Source organism: Tribolium castaneum, chromosome 2 (genome assembly GCF_031307605.1).
Source record: "Tribolium castaneum strain GA2 chromosome 2, icTriCast1.1, whole genome shotgun sequence".
NCBI lineage: Eukaryota > Metazoa > Arthropoda > Insecta > Coleoptera > Tenebrionidae > Tribolium > Tribolium castaneum.
The window spans coordinates 15,649,333-15,666,734 of NC_087395.1; the positions used below are offsets into that span (position 1 = coordinate 15,649,333).

The 17,402-nt window shown below is 37.1% G+C and overlaps 2 protein-coding genes across 6 annotated transcripts; one reads left to right on the plus strand and one right to left on the minus strand.

Moving 5' to 3' along the window:
• Nucleotides 1-2,869: 2,869 nt before the first annotated feature.
• mor (moira) lies at nt 2,870-8,512 on the plus strand. The gene is made up of 3 exons (XM_001812282.4): nt 2,870-3,700; nt 3,749-3,982; nt 5,894-8,512. The coding sequence occupies exons 1-3, from the start codon at nt 3,584-3,586 to the stop codon at nt 8,390-8,392; spliced, it is 2,850 nt and encodes a 949-aa protein (XP_001812334.1). The 5' UTR covers nt 2,870-3,583; the 3' UTR covers nt 8,393-8,512.
• A 37-nt stretch (nt 8,513-8,549) lies between these two features.
• LOC100142080 (calcium homeostasis endoplasmic reticulum protein) lies at nt 8,550-17,395 on the minus strand. 5 transcript variants are annotated; one of them, XM_064355204.1, is made up of 9 exons: nt 17,240-17,395; nt 17,082-17,113; nt 16,832-16,953; nt 16,390-16,780; nt 13,511-13,582; nt 12,371-13,187; nt 9,638-9,771; nt 9,150-9,509; nt 8,550-9,099 (listed from the first exon to the last, which is right to left on the minus strand). In XM_064355204.1, the coding sequence occupies exons 1-9, from the start codon at nt 17,387-17,389 to the stop codon at nt 8,802-8,804; spliced, it is 2,376 nt and encodes a 791-aa protein (XP_064211274.1). In that variant the 5' UTR covers nt 17,390-17,395; the 3' UTR covers nt 8,550-8,801. The 5 variants fall into 5 exon arrangements, with proteins under 5 accessions (XP_064211274.1, XP_064211273.1, XP_015838688.1 ...); XM_064355203.1 differs by having other exon boundaries at nt 8,550-9,102; XM_015983202.2 differs by lacking the exon at nt 17,082-17,113 and having other exon boundaries at nt 8,550-9,102; nt 17,240-17,346.
• Nucleotides 17,396-17,402: the final 7 nt, after the last annotated feature.

Consider the following 17,402-nt stretch of genomic DNA (forward strand, 5'->3'; position numbering starts at 1 on the left):
AATTAAAAACGTTGAAAAATCGTCGAATTGTATCGAAAATGGTGTTGCTTTGAGTTTTTATTTTTTTCTGCGAGATTTTGTTGAAAGGGAACAAACAATTACTAAACTAATAAGTAAATATTTTCAATCTTTTTTTTCCTTTTTCGACAATTTTAGCACGTGCTTTAACCAGAAACTTTAAATTTGAATAGTTTTGTTCATAATAAATCGAAATTTTGCCTTTTTCTCAAAAATCATCTGAAAGGTTACTAAATTTGATCGGAAAACAACCATTCGAGCAGGAAAGAGAAATTCATGACGGACGGGACACAAAAAAAACTCACATTTTCATCGTTGAAAAATTGTTATAAAATTAATTCCAACAATTATTTTTTAAATAAAAGGTGGAACTTCTTGAAACTTTTGAAATCACGAAATCGAAGAGTAAAGCAATTTTTATTTACACATGACGGGTAGGACTCTAAAAAATTCATTCGACTGGTTTTAATTATTAAAGACTTTAACAATCTCAAAATTATACAGTAGTAATAAAAAATTATTGGTCTTGTTTCACAACATAAGAAATAAAAGCAACAATAATATGTTTGCAATAACGGACGGGACAGCAAAATTTACGAAGATAAAAAAGTAATATAATCAATTTAAATGATTATCTTTTCCTAATTTAAATCTACAACAAAAAAACTGTTTTGTCGCAAAATACATTCAATATAAACCGAATCGTGTAGGTATTTCGAAAGGAATTTTACACAAAGTATTTTGAAAATTTCGGTGTTAGGTTGCATTATTGTTGAAATGGCTTAAGGCAGAATGTCAAATCAAAAATTAAAAATCAGTTATAAAAACCTCGCCAAATTTAATCAAAAATACTCTAAAAAATCACCGAATCGTTTCGAGAATAGTGTTATTTTTTGGTTTTTATTTTTTTTTTTTCTGCGAGAATTTATAAAAATAGAACGAATAATTAGGTACTAAACTAATAAGTAAAGATTTTCAATATTTTTTCATTTTTCGACCGTTTTAGCACGTTTTTTATTCAGAAACGCGATTATTTTGAATAATTTTGTTTATAATAAGCGTAAAAGTCAAAGTAATGTTTAATTGTTTTGCCTTTTTCACAAAAATCCGCTAAATTTGATCCGAAAAGTAAGTAAGTACTACATTTATTTTGTTTGTAAACAACGTTTCTGACTCAAAATGTGCTAAATTTTGAGTCAGAAACGTTGTTTACCAAATTTTCGCGAAAAATTAGCTGAAAAATCTCAAAATTACCTACTTCAAAAAAAGAGCTTTTCATCACTAATAAAAAATAAAAATATTTTTAATCAGAATTTTGCTAAATCTGGCTGAAAAATGAATAAATTAAATCGAAAATGATACAATTTTACCATTTCTACGTTATATAACACGGTTTTTTTTCCAGGAACGCAATTATTCCGATAACTGTATCACCGAGGTTTGAAAAATCACATAACTGTATCAAAAATTTTGACTCGGCTTTATATTTGAACAGCTTGTTTGTCCAAAAATGCTAATAATATTTTGCAAAATTTTGATAAAATAAAATCAATTAAACGCCAAACCTTAAAAAAAATTTCAAAAATCTTTGTATTTAATAGAATAGGGTGTACTTTTTAGCGTTTATAGACCCATTTGCAATAAAATCTCAGTTAAAGTTACCATTTTCAAAATGGATTGTATTAAATTTTTAGCCCTTTTCTTATTGACCACCTAAAGTTTTTTTTTTGTGGATCCTTTTTGCCTCTCCGTCCATATATTTCACGGTCCGTAGAGCCGGCTCTGTATTATAATAAATAATAAATAATTTTTGTGATCCAATTTTTGAAAACATTTTATTTTGGGGTGAAATAACTTCTAAACGCTTGATTTTTTTGTAAAAGAAAAATCTCTGTTAGAACTGAACTCTACTGACAATATTTCAAACAAGATGCTCTATTTCATGAAGAAAAAATATTATGAAAAGTGATAAAAAATGATCCTTTTTTTAACTGATTGTTTTTTTAACGAATCACCCTGGATGTTAGAAAACAAACAAAAAAACTAGTAAATCCGAAAACAGGTCAATTTTTATTTACAGGGGACACCTGTTAGTGTCCTTTCGAAATTTGTAGCACCTACCTCTTTTGTATTAAAAAATTAAAAACAACACCTTCACAATTCGAAATACCTCAAATGAAAGGTATTTTGACAAGGAATTTAGGCTTTTTTAGTGTTTTTTTTTTTTAGTTGAGCTAGACCTAAAAACTAGGAAAATTTTTCTAATAAAGTCGCGAACTTAAATATCAGTCAACACAGGACACACAAGAAAGTTAACGCCAGATAGGGGAATGGTAAAATATAATAAAAAAAAATAAAGCTAATGTAAAAAAAATATTATAAACTATATTAATTATAAAATCATTTACCAATTTCAGCAAAACTATTCTGTAAAACTATAAATATGATTTTTTTCTGATGTTAGCTTATAAAAAAAAATGGCTTCTCAACGTTTCTGCGCTTTCTCCATCCATGAATGAACTATTCACAGTTACGTAAGTTTTAATTATAATTTAAAACAATCTAGAGACGAGGCGGTCTAATAATAATACTCTAAGCGCTCGTTTTTATTTTTAAGCTTTTTTCTGAACCGAATACCTAGTATAGGCGTCAGCTTTGTTAATTTGTAACTTTTACCCAAGTGACGTTAATAGAAGCAAAAATTTGGTTTGTATATCCTATGCTAGTAAGCTAGTATGTTCTCATTTTTGGTGCTTCATTACTTCAATATTGTGTATAAACATGTCGTGATAACGGAATTAGGAAAAAGGGAGGAGAATTGAATTAGATCACAAAGAGGTAAGTTTTTGTAACTGTTTTTTTTTCCTTGCCAAAAAATTTCAGTGCACGCCACTGCTGCGAGCTCATTCGTGCACCGGAACGTAACGCGGGGATTGTTTGTTTGTTTGCACATGAGCCAAACCAGAGATCACGTTCAAAGTAACGTGGAGACCCACGTGATCCCTACCTATTACACCTATCAGAGCGAAACTTTTGGCCACGGGGGCGAGGTACCCGAGCCCCAAAACTGGCAGTTTCGCCCCCGTTTGAGGCCCAGCATAAGCCCGTCGAGCTTCAGACAACGCGAAGACCCGATTTTTTTCGGAAATGCCTCAGCTGCGGTCACGTTTCACGTGAGCTGTTAGGTAACGCCAGGAAAATTCACGACCGCTCATTTCACACGTTTCGGCTTACATAAGTTGTTTTGATCTGTTATTTCCCTACATGTGAACGTTTCCAGTCCATGACAGTGAACGTGCATCGGCCCGTGAAGCGTGGGCACGTGTTGCAAACACGCTCACGCTCGAAATTCAAATTTCCCGCCCCGGATAACGTATTACTGGTTGCCCATACTTCGCATTTTGACAATTGACATTATTGTGATATTCAAGCGTCGGTTTATTTCGCTAAATTTACGCTATTTATTTGTATATTTCTGTAAAGTTTACCAAAGTAATGTACAATTTAGTTAAGTCTCAGTAATACGGTAGTTTCGTAAGTCGGGAATTATTCTTCTGTGGGCAAAATGATGGGCTACGGCCCCAAAAAGGACGGCGGTCCTAACGTGAAATACTTCGAATCGCCGGAAACCCTCGCGGCCCTCGAGCTTGTGAGGCAGTGGCTGCAGAAGAATGGCAAAAAGGTGAGGTTCTGAGCGCTGTGAGTGCCCCCATCATTGTGGTTGTTTCAGTATTTTCAAGCCGAACCTGTCACTAATAAGAGTCTCTCCATGTTGGTTTTGCAATTGATGCAATTCCAGGAGGACTTTTTGGGCAAAAATGTGCAAAAGCCGCCCATGATCCGCATCCCGGTGCGGTATTTTATGGATTTTAAGCCCGGGGGCGCCTTGTGCCACATGCTGTTGGCGGCGTACAAGTTCAAGAGCGAGCACAATTGGCGCCGGTTTGAGATACCAACAGGCAAAGTGAGTATCCTGTCTTAAAACTTTGGCGTAAAATAGTATTTTCCATAATTATTTCTTTTTCTGTACGGTGGAACCTACAAATTTTGGTTTGAAACTCAGCTAAATTTGTAACCCTATTTTGCTAATTGATCATCTTATGACCAAAAATATCGGTCATAAATATGTCTGTCTAACGTAAAATTGTCGAAGGATTCCAAATCTGTCCTCATTTTTCTTCTACGATTTGTAGTTTTGGAGATATTAGATGATTTCCATTTTTCTAGTTAGCAAAAATTTAAAAAAGTAGAAATAGATCTATTCGTAACAACGACTTGTAGCCCTCTTTACTAATGAATTATCTGTTTTTGAGGAAAATTTTGTAACAATCCAGTCAAAATTGTGCAATTAATCCGGATAAAATAACTTGGTTAAAATTTTAATTTACTTATCTGTCAATAAAAAAATACTAAGATCGCAATAACCAAAAATATAGGTCATAAATATGTCTGTTCTGATAAATCTGTTCTGATTTTTGTTTTACGATTCGTAGTTTCGGAGATATTAACTGATGTATGGTGATTTCCATTTTTTTAGTTACCAAAAATAAAAAAATAGAAATACTAGATCTGGTCGTAAAAACGACTTGTAACCCTCTTTGCTAATTAATTACCTATTCCTGTGCAAAATTTAGTAACAATAGATTCAAAATTGTGCAAATAATTTGAATAAAACAAGTTGGTGAAATTTTTTATTTACTTATCTGGCAATAAAAAAATCATCAAGATCACAATAACCAAAAATACAGGTAAAAATTACGTCTAGCTGACGTAAAATTGTCTGAGGATTCCCAGTCTCTCCTGATTTTTGTTCTATGATTGGTAGTTTTGGAGATATTAGACAATATACGGTCGATTTCCATTTTTACAAGCTACCAAAAATAAAAAAAAATCTATCTAATCTAAAATTGTCTGAGGATTCCGAATCTCTCCTCATTTTTGTTCTATGATTCGTGGTTTGGAAGATATTTTAGATGATATCCGGTCGATTTCTATGTTTCCAATCTACAAAAAATAAAATAAAAAGAATTAAAACTACTCGTAAAAATGACTTGTAGCCCTCTTTACTAATCAACTATCTAGTCCTGCACAAAATTTAGTGAAAATCTAATGAAAATTCTGAAAATAATCCGAACAAAACAACTTGGTCAAAATTTTGATTTACTTTTCTGCAAATAAAAAAATCATCAAGATCACAATAACCAAAAATATCGGTCAAAAATATGACCATCTAACGTAAAATTGTCTGAGGATTCCAAATTTTTCCTCATTTTTGTTCTACGATTCGTAGTTTTGAAGATATTTTAGACGATATACGGCGGATTTCCATTTTTCCAGTCTACCAAAAATAAAAACAAATAAAATAAATCTACTTTTAAAAACGACTTGTAGCCCTCTTTACTAATTAATTACCTATTCTTGCACAAAATTTAGTAACAATCGGGTCAAAATTCTGAATATAAATCGAATAAAACAACTTAATCAAAATTTTGATTTACTTATCTGCCAATAAAAAAATAATCAAGGTCACAATAATCAAAAATATAGGTCAAAAATATGCCTCTCTTACGTAAAATTGACTGAGGATTCCGTATCTGTCCTCACGTTTGTTTTATAATTCGTAGTTTTGGATGTTTTAATTTTTCCAGTTTGCCAAAAATTACGAAAAAGTGATCTACACGTAAAACGACTCGGAGCCCCATTTACTAATTAATTATTTGTTCCTGAGCAAACTAATTAGAATTTAATGCTCTATCTGCCTGTATTTTTTTTGTTTCTATTATGCTAACCGTTACACAAATAAATCATTTTTTCAAATTCATTGCTCTGAAAACTTAGATGGTAATGGAACATTTTATTTGTTTTTTGATAACAGAGCACGGGCAAGCTGGAGCGCGTGTTCGAGATGTTGAAGTGCATGGAGAAGGTCTTGGTCCAGAACCGCTTCTACACCGTTCCGTCTGTCTACATCCGGCCCGAAATCGACAAGAATCTCGCCGCCAAATTACGCGAAATCGTGTGCCGCAAAATGGCTCAAGTGGCGGAAACTGAAGAAATGGCCACGCACATTTGCTACCCCCCTGTGGACCCGGTGGAGGAGGAATACGGCCGTCCGGTCTTCAAACGCGACAAGATGGTTATGATGCATTGGTACTACTTCCCGAATTCGTACGACGGTTGGATCAATTTAGACATTTCCGGCGAGGGTTTAAGCAACGACGTGCCGAGTCCCAGGACGGAAGCGTGGCGAGTCTCGTGTTCTTGGTTGCTGGAAACCGACCATTACAACGAGTGGATGTCCGAAGAAGACTACGAAGTGAACGAATTGGGCCAGAAGAAGATTCATCCGTTGCGGATGTCCGTCGAGGATGTTATGAACCCGTCGAACGACGACAGGTCGAAGAAGAAACAGAAGCGGAAACGCTCGCCTTCGCCACCGTCCAAAGGCGGGAAGCGCAAAAGTGGCCGAAGCCCCGCCATCGGCAAGAAGCAGAGACCTGAGGACATGGAAACTGAAGATTTGACGAAAGATATGGAGGAACCGACGCCCGAACCGAACATTGTCGAGGTTAACTCGTCGATGGCCAATCAGAACAGTAAGAAAGACCACGAATTGCAGCCCTTGAAGGGTGGCTCAGTCACCGATCTTGAGGAAAACGAAGAGCGAGGCGAAGATTCGCAAAATGGTAAAAACAGTGATAGTAATACCCAGGATGATGGGCAGGAGGATAATGTTACTGAACAAACCCACCATATTATCATACCATCGTATTCGGCATGGTTTGACTATAACGCGATACACGAAGTGGAAAAACGAGCCCTTGCTGAGTTTTTCAATGGGCGGAATAAATCGAAAACGCCCGAAATTTACCTCGCCTACCGCAACTTCATGATCGATACGTACCGATTAAACCCGACTGAATATATCACAAGTACGGCCTGCCGTCGAAATCTAGCCGGCGATGTTTGTGCCATTATGCGCGTCCATGCGTTCCTCGAACAATGGGGTTTGATCAACTATCAAGTCGACACTGACTCGAGACCCACACCCATGGGACCACCACCCACGTCCCATTTCCATATTCTATCAGACACACCGTCGGGCCTCCAACCGGTAAACCCCCCAAAAACCCAACAACCAAGCGCGGCAAAAACCTTACTAGACCTAGACCGCTCTCAGGACATCAAAAAAGGGGACGGCAGCGAACAAATGAATAATTTCGGCCTGAAGTTGGACCAATATGCCAAGAAACCGGCCGCCTTGAGAAACAAAAGCGCAGCGTCCTTGACTCGAGACTGGACCGAACAAGAGACACTTCTACTATTGGAAGGTTTAGAAATGTATAAAGACGATTGGAATAAAGTTTGCGAACACGTCGGCTCAAGGACACAAGACGAGTGCATTTTGCACTTCCTGCGTTTGCCGATTGAAGACCCGTATCTGGAAGACCCAGACGCTGGGGGCGCCTTAGGCCCTCTGGCCTACCAGCCAATCCCGTTCAGCAAAGCCGGAAACCCCATCATGTCAACTGTTGCGTTCCTCGCCTCCATTGTCGACCCGCGCGTGGCTGCGGCCGCCGCCAAGTCAGCAATGATCGAATTCGCCAACATCAAGGACGAAGTCCCAGCTGCCGTGATGGACGCGCATTTGAAAAACGTGGAAGCGAGCTCGACCGAAGGCAAATACGACCCAGCTGCGAACTTGGCCATGACCGGAATCGCCGGAACCGCACCCGAGAAGGAAGAAGAAGAGAAAATCAAGAAAGAACCCGAGAATAAAGAAGAAGAGAAAAGCGAAGAAAAGAAACCCGAGCCGGAAAAAGAAGAGAAGGAGGACAAGCCGGTCAAGAGCGAAACACCAAGCGAACCCGTCAAGACCGAAAAGCCGGAGGAACCGGAGCGGAAGCCCGAACGGACTGTGAAAGACAGCGAGATGCAGAGCGCGGCGGCGGCGGCTCTGGCTGCCGCCGCCGTCAAAGCCAAGCATCTGGCGGCGGTTGAGGAGCGCAAGATCAAGTCGCTGGTTGCGTTGTTGGTCGAAACGCAAATGAAGAAGTTGGAGATTAAGTTGAGGCACTTTGAGGAGTTGGAGACGACGATGGAGCGCGAACGCGAGGGTTTGGAGTATCAGAGGCAACAGTTGATCACGGAACGGCAACAGTTTCATTTAGAACAGTTGAAAGCGGCCGAGTTTAGGGCCCGCCAGCAGGCGCATCAGAGGCTGCAAGCGGATCAGGGCCAGTGGGCGATGCAACAGCCGCAAATGACGCATTCAGCGCCGCCCAACGAGGGGGCCCCGACTAACACGCCCACGCCCCCGAGTCCACAAGCGGCGGCCGTGGCGTCGCCGGCAGCCCCCCATCATCTAGCATAAGTAGGCTAAGTCTTAATGAAGGTATTAAAATCGTAACTTTGATTTATTCGCTTTATATTGGGTTTTTATTTTTATGTAGGTCACAAATCTGTGGTTCTTGTATTAAACTGTCGAAACATGGGTGTTTGTTTTATTCACTCATACAGTAAAACCAAAATTGTTTGGAACAATTTATTCTCATATAATACAATGAATGTGGACTTAATTAAAAATAGGATTTTTATTTAGTCGACGTAGATTTGTACATTACAATTATTTACATACCTTTCTTTACAATACGTGAGAATCACTTGCGCAACATAACAGTCAAAGAGGTACCGGAACATTACGTTTGATTAAAGTAAAGTAAAAAATGATGCTCTAACACGGAAAATACGGTACGAAAACGCAGTCAAAATAATGAAAGACCCTAGTAGTCAAGTAACTTACTCTCATTGGCTCTCTCCTCGGCCCGCGCCTTCATTCGCGTAATGAACGCGGCCCCCTTATTTTTCCTAAAGTTTTCATACGGATCGTTCAAATTACACCCTACACCTTTGAACTGATCTTGCCGATCGCGCACGTCCCCCCCGGAGATGGGGGCGTCGATGCCCTGCTCGTTGGCCCCCAAGCCGCTCCCGCCCCACCCCATTTTCCGCAACATCTGGTGTCCCTTATTGGTCGAGTCGATTTCCTGTTTCTCGTTCCGCACGAAACTCGGTGGTGCACTGCTGCAAGTAAAGTGAGTGGTCGTTTCGTTTGAAAATGCCAGTTGTACCTGAAACTTAGGGTTGGCGGCGGGGATGGCGAGCGCCTGACTGGCGACCTGGAGGGCGATCTGGAGACGCTCCTCCGCCTCCGGCCACCGCTCCGCGAGTGCCTCCTGCGCGGCGTGCGCGGACTCCTGGACCTGGAGCGCGACTTGGACCGGGACTTCGAGCGGCGCCTTTGCGGCGAGGGCGATTTGCTCGTGTACCGTCGTTTGGGCGGCGACGGCTCCTTCTCCATTGGCAGGACTATGGGGCTTGGGCTTCTGGACTTCTCGCGGAGGCCGGCGGCGATTTGCTCCTCCTTTTGCCGTTTCGCATTGTTCTTTGCCTTGTAGTATTCATACAAACCTAGCTTTTCCCAACCTTCACTGTTTTTACAACGCACATTGTTTATAAGAGAAACGACACGTCAGCATAATTAGTTATAAAGTATAGTATTTTTTGTATTGTGAATGTCAATTGAGACAATAATGTGACCTAATTGTCAATGTTTTACCTGTCTCGGGGCCGTTCGTGGCTGGGTAGTGAATAAAAGGCTTCCACAGCGGCCAGGAGACGATCGCTAGGGGGCGCTGGTGGTGGCAACCTAATATCTTTAGGATCTAACGGTTTATATGATGTATCTTCCAACTAGAATAAGTGTGTCAAAAACTATTACATGGTCGGAAACACTCACAAAATCTAGTTTTTAATTAATTTGTACATCTGAGACATCGAACAAAGTGGACACTCGGTTTCGCACTACACTTTCAACAGCTTCGAGGATCCATCAACGTCAAATGTCTCACTTTTCAAGCACGACAAACATTAATCCAAAACCGCAACTAATTCGAATATATTTTTTGAAACCAAGACTTAAAAATGTTTATGACAAAATCATTAGTAATATTAAATACGGCCTCCTGAAGCAATACGACATGTGGTGCCAACTAGTGAGGAAATCATAAGTGACGTTAATACAGCTCGGAAAAAAGATCTAATCAGAATTTTGTTAATGCAGTTAACAATAAGGAATAATTTGCTTAGAAATTCCCAACAGAGGTAAATTTATAAAAGATTTGGAATATATTTTTTTACTTACTTCACGCAGTACTGAAAGAATTAGTAACTGTATTCTATATCCGTTAGAAATTTTGAAAATACCAACTACAAATGTTTATTTTTGCGCCGACTAAAAAACCTAATACATAATATATACATAATAATATGAGGTCGAAAATATACTTTACATTATTTATTATTTTATGCTGTGTAAAATCAGCATAAAATAAGATAAGCTCAAAAGTGTAGCCGTAAATAAGCGGCTAAATTCTGGCTTCCTCAAATACAGCGTGCTCTAATTCAGAACATTCCGATCTCATGGTATTTGTTTCTTTTCTCACCCTGTATAGTAACATTGTTCGTTTTTTTCTGAAAAGATTGTACTATTTTGTCTTATTAAATATCACTAAACAAATAATTGGAAAAAGATGGCGTCTATATTATTAAATTCTTCTTAAAAAGTGGCTTTGTTTTAATTGTTTATCTTTTACAATAAGGAAGTTACGAATATTTAAACATTTCGCTTGAAATTATTTGCTCAAGAAATAAGCTTAAAAATGCGGCAACTCAGCAGAGATTATATTTTTTATTGGTGACGTTTTATCCATATCCTTACACAATCATTAGTGTCTCGTTTAATTTTAATCTGTTTGTTCTTTGCTAGTGTGCATAAAATCACAAATCAATAAAATAATCGATAAAACTTTCAAATTCTTTGGTTAGTATGTGCTACTGAAATGGATTTCTCAGGATGAAAAGGAGGAAACAATCTGGACTAAGGGGTTAGTCTTCAGTTCTTTTTAGAAAAAATTATATTAAGCAACGGCTTATACAAGGTGCTCAAAAACTGGCGTGGTACGTTATTGAGAAGCAAGTGCAGATTACGGGAAAAATGTTGAAAAAATTCCTAAAGTATATTTTAAAAAATCTGGAGCTACAAACTTATTGTGTTAACTTCTTTAGTTTTCATATTTTTTTTATATTTTTATGTTTTATACGAGGTAATCGTTCCGTAACAAAACGATGAATAATTATTTTAAAATTTACTATCAGACTTTAGCAGTTTTTTTAATTTAAAAAAATTAAAATTCATCAAAAAAATCACAATTTGTAGATGTGTCAACACTGGGAATTATTTCAAAAATAATTTATTTTTATTGTTGCTCAAATTCTATTGCGATCATGACTGTTAGACAACGTTGCCACATATCATTTACCTAAAATTAGTTATTTATGAATAACTTTAATACAAAGAATTTTTTTACTATTTTTACCTTTATATGTAACCAGTTCTCTACCACACACCATTGAGTCGGTGTGCGCCAGTTTTTGAGCACGCTGTAGAAGCGATGTTCGTAATCGATGAGGTGTTTAAAATAAGATAAGTGCATTTTACTTTTATTGTCCATTTCCCAGTGAGATGTAGAATATGTGATTGGAATTATTATTGAGATTTGTATTACTGTGTTTTAAATTTATTTTTAATGTCTTGCTACAAACGATAACAGAAGAAGAGACCATAAAGGTAGGTACAAAATAAAGATGTTTCCAAAAAATTTTAAACAATGAAAGGCCATCAGGATTTACTATTACTCTGAGCTTCTCACATACAGGCATCGATTGTTTAGTCGAAGTCCAAGAATATATAAACGTCTTTAAGCAAAATATTTATGAAAGAAGAGATAACACTGACAAGAAAAATAAAGAAAACAAAAAATATGTAACGTTATTATCGTTAATAATGGTGACGACTTTTCCACTAATGTCAGCTTCAGTTAAATGTAACTTCTGAAAATGGTAAAATTGCTTATGTACCATAATTTGCATTATTTCTATAACTACAGCTGAGTGTGGAAGATTGTCACATTTTTAAGAAACACGATGGCAAAAGATCGTGTCATGCTTTTAAAAATAAAAAAACAGTTAATAAAAAGTTGTGGTAATTTAACTAGTTGCATTTAATTTAATAAATAGTATTCCTGGCTAAATTCTAAAAACTATCGCCCATAGCGAATTGTTCAATTTACTGTGAGTTTTTTTTTTTCAAACCCCCACCGGTTACCGTCATTTCATTTCCTCAATAGTTGGCCCCACATTGAATATAAAATCATGGAGAATAATTTTTGAGTCATTGGTCATATTCCGCACAAACCCATCCAAATGACAAAAACCTGCACAAAACCCATACCTTGATCAGCGGCACCATGAGTCCAGCCGGCAGGTCGTAGTAGGGCGCCGTCGGCACCAGCTCCTCCACGACGGGGGGTTCGGGATTCGGGGCGAACCCGGGAGGCGGTTTGGAAAAATCGGGGAAAACACCAGGAGGCGGGAAATAACCGGGAGGTGGTTGCGAGAACGGATTATCCATTCCATTCGTGGGTAAATTGGGGGACTGGCCGAGCGGGGGCGGCGGATGCGTCGTGATATTCGGGGGCGGAATCGAGGGATTTATCGGAAGAAAATCATTCGTCGGTTGATTTGGGGGCGGCTGATGGAAACTCGGATTGGTCGCTTGATTCTGACTGCTGTTTTGCTGGCTGAGATTTTGGATGGTTTGCTGAAGACTCGCTTGGATGGGGTCAAGTGGAATTATGTTCGTGTTCTGCATCGGGGGCGGCTGCTGTTGTGGCGGCGGCGGCGGCTGCTGTTCGATGTTCTGCTTCTGCTGTTGTAAATCGGCAATCTGTTGCATGGCGTGACACACGAATGCTTGATGTTGCGCCTGGTAGTTGTCATAAGTTTGTTTCGTCTGTTGTGCTAAAGATCCGATTTCCGACGCGTATTTCATCATCAGCTGAGACTGATACTGCTGATAACTTTGGGTCGGTTGGCGCATTTTTTCGACGGTGTTCGGGTCCAAATAATTGGCTTTCGATTCCCACAATTTTAGTAATTTTTCTAACTTTGCTCGTTGGTCTTCTGTCGCGCTTATGTGGGCGTTGCAAAACATTGGAACCACTACAGATTCTAAAGCTTCCTTGAGCTCATTTGCGTTTTTTCTCGCACTAAAATAGTTATTAATAATACGAGTGCGAAAACACAAGCTTAAAGTTCCAGGGCTGTCGTTATGCAACGAGCGTATGCGAGTCGCAAACTAGACACCCGAAAACTTTAAGCGTTTTCGTATTAGTGGTATTCAAAATGTTTTTGTTGGAGCATTTCAATTTAAAACACGTTGCTATGGGAAGCGTGTTTTTAAAAAGTGGTAACACATTGCTATGGAAAACGTTTTACAATAGTATTTATAATCTAGGATTCAGATATTAAAAAGAAGGCTTAAAATGTTACCAACAAAAAAATTGGCACAAAAAAATATTAATGCACTTACCAGTGGTGCAAGAGGTCGTTGACTAAATAAATGACGTGGAGTTTTTGCGAAAACACGGACGCTTCTATTACTCTACAAGCGAACAAGTTTTAATAAAGCACTAACATAAAAGAGGAAAGTAACTAAATGGGGGCTAGTGCTTTAATATGGGCTAGTAACAGTTTTCGAAAACAAATTTATTTAAATTTAAAGACACTACGAACGACTATATTCTATTGCATTAACTTGCCCTAAGTCTAATTGAGTCTATTTCGTCAATCCGTCACGATGTGTCCCCAATATTAGACTTTGTTTTTTCCTCACTATCAAAAATTTCCTAAGGCCATAAATTATTTTAGTTTATTGATAAAAATTATGTCTAAATACCGTAACTATATGTTTAATTTATAGAATATACGTTTAATTTTTTTAATCAAGTTTATTTTGGTCAAGAAATTTGAATATGAGCCATAACCCATCAGTCATAACATGTAATAGGGGTAAGAAAGCTGCTACGGCCTCTATTATAATTTCGTTTTCATATAAAATAACTTTATTGGAAAACTTAAGAAGATAATTGAAAAAAAAAAGAAAACTAAAGAAAAGAACCAAACAAATAACTAATACTATGAAAATGAAGATTATATCCACTTTAATTCAAACAGTGAACCAGTTGCCATAATAGATAAACACAAGACAAACATTTTTTATTATCGTTATTTTCTTAAAAAATAATTAAATTCATATCTATAGCCCATATTTGTTCTATATATCTGTACCTGAAAGCAAAAGCCCAAGTGTATTCTTCTTTTCAAAAATAAGGTAAATAAATAATAAAATAAAAATAAATAAATAATGATTAAAAGTTTATATTTGATATAAAACAAAAAAAATTTTGACGAGACTAAATTTTTGCCGATATTTTCCGAACGGTTAGTCGTAGCGACTTGATTCTTACAAATTTGGATTCCGCCGGTCATTTTACGTTAGAAACACTCAATTCTAAGGGAATAATTATGAAAAGTTGGAAAATAATGAAGAAAGTTTGGTTTCAAAAAATTTTGACGAGGCTACATTTTTTACTATATTTTCCGAACGGTTAGTCGTAGCGACTTGATTCTTGCAAATTTGTATTCTGCCGGTCATTTTACGTTAGAAACACTCAATTCTAAGGGAATAATTATGAAAAGTTGGAAAATAATGAAGAAAGTTTGGTTTCAAAAAATTTTGACGAGGCTAAATTTTTGACTATATTTTCCGAACGGTTAGTCGTAGCAACTTGATTCTTGCAAATTTGTATTCTGCCGGTCATTTTACGTTAGAAACACTCAATTCTAAGGGAATAACTATGAAAAGTTGGAAAATAATGAAGAAAGTTTGGTTTCAAAAAATTTTGACGAGGCTACATTTTTGACTATATTTTCCGAACGGTTAGTCGTAGCGACTAGATTCTTGCAAATTTGTATTCTGCCGGTCATTTTACGTTAGAAACACTCAATTCTAAGGGAATAACTATGAAAAGTTGGAAAATAATCAAGAAAGTTTGGTTTCAAAAAATTTTGACGAGGCTAAATTTTTGACGATATTTTCCGAACGGTTAGTCGTAGCGAGTTGATTCTTACAAATCTGGATTCCGCCGGTCATTTTACGTTAGAAACACTTAATTCTAGGGGAATAACTATGAAAAGTTGGAAAATAATGAAGAAAGTTTGGTTTCGACAAATTGTGACGAGATTAAATTTTTGCCGATATTTTCCTAACGGTTAGTCGTAGCGACTTGATTCTTGCAAGTTTGGATTCCGCCGGTCATTTTACGTTAGAAAAGCTCAGTTCTAAAGACATAACCTCGAAAAGTTGGAAAATAATGAAAAAAGTTTGGTTTCGACAAATTTTGACGAGGCTAAATTTTTGATAATAATAATAATAATAATAATAATAATAATAATAATAATAATAAGTATTATTCGAAGATAATTTTAATTTTTTCACTTACAACAACTGGGCTAATTTTATTAGAAATTACAAAAATCCTCCTCTTAATGTGTATTTAATGAAATTAAAAGGCTTTTTAGACTTTTGGAACATTTATTTGAATTTGAATGTAACTTCACCTTGTTACAAGAAAAAAATTGAGGATGGAAGGTAACTTAAATTATCAGAAGTTATTTGGTTTCAGTTAAGAAAAGCAGAAATTATATATTTTTAAACAAATTCTACAGAAACTTTCAAATGTGTCAAATTAAGAAGAAAACCAAGAAAGTCTTTAAATTTGCCTCAATTACTCCTCCAACTTAGAAATCAGCGCAAATCCATCAGTAAAGCAAAATACTTGATGACTGAGCTTAATTGGACACCAGAGGAATATCAAGACTTTTACAGAAATCTTCCTTATATCCAAAATGCTCAAGATTTTTCGGAAGACAATTAACCCATTTACAACAAAAAAATCCATAACAAAATAAAAAATAATAACGAAATAAATAATAGCGGGTATTTTGTAATGAAACCGTTAAAATTTAAAGGCAGTTAATTATTGTTATAGCAATTCTTAGATTTCCGATTTTAACCAGTGTTGAATTTTAACAGCCAGTTAAAAAAGTTACAGAATACACGCTAATGTTAGGTAAAATTGTGACATTGGCTATTAAATACGAATTTTTATTTATTTTAAGTTAGTCCTGAATATTGAGGTACAGATTTAGCGCCTAAATTGCAATTTTGTTTAATGCTCAATTCTGATAATATGAGATTATTACTTTGCTCTCTAAAACTATGCCTGATTATGATTAGTGTTACGTTAATAAAAAGTTGTTTTCTAAATATTTTTTTTTAATTTTTGCTCCAATAAGAAAATGGTAGCCCCTATTTAGTAACTTTCCTCTGAGAATACCGGCACTTACTTTGTTAGTAAACAGTGGACTATGCAATAAGCCTGCTCCTTGCTGTTTGCATGTTGCAGAAACCAAGACTTGCCGTTGCTTATACTGTCCTTCGTGCAACTCTCAATAATGGGTTGCAAAATATTGTAAATGTCCTCTAAAATTATATCACAAGCTTCCGCCTCCTTCTGCAAAGCTGCGGCTTCACACTTGGCCACCACAGCCTCAGCCTGGGCCTGCTGCTGTTGCAGCAACACCGTATGCTGCGCCGACAGATTCTGCTCACTTTGCTTGATCTGCTCCCTCAAACTGTCTTGCTGCATTGAGATTTGTTCAATCTCGGAATTGTGCATCGTGGATGGCGAGTTCCAGTTATTCGGACTGTTCTCCAAAATCCCCTGCTGCTTTAGCACTAAAACGATCACAATGCGGCGCAAGTTGCACGAAAGTCGCAATCAAATACCTGCTTGCTCCGTGGTGACTTTATACTGATAGTAATTGTAATACTCTCCTCCATACAGAAACTGGAACTTGGGGTTGCCTTTCTGCTTGTTTTTGGTCATCTGTTCGAACTCGGGCCCATTTCTAGCAACAAATTGGGCGAGTTTGTCGATAATATTTCTTAATTCAGTATCTAACAACAAACATAACCTCAATCGTCTCGCATTTGCAAGGGAAGAAAACCGGCGTTTTCGCGAAGTTGGGGCACCTACCTTGGGGCGGCTGCGGCAAATCCATTGCAATCCTAAGTTAAAGCATACTTTATCTCAGAAAACTCATTAATTCGGGAAATATGGGATTATTTGAAAATTGACAAAACGCTCTCGAATGTAGGAACACTGACACGCAGTTCGGCCAACGTAACACTCACCACTTGTTGGGCAAACGACCTCAAAACTAGCACTTTTCCAATTAAAACGGCCCCAAATTTGATACGCTCGGTTAATAGAACACTTATCAATAGATTTTGGGTAAAAATAATCAAGTTTTTGCGTGTTTTTGCAAAACTTTGCCGGGTCATGTTGGCGCCTTGC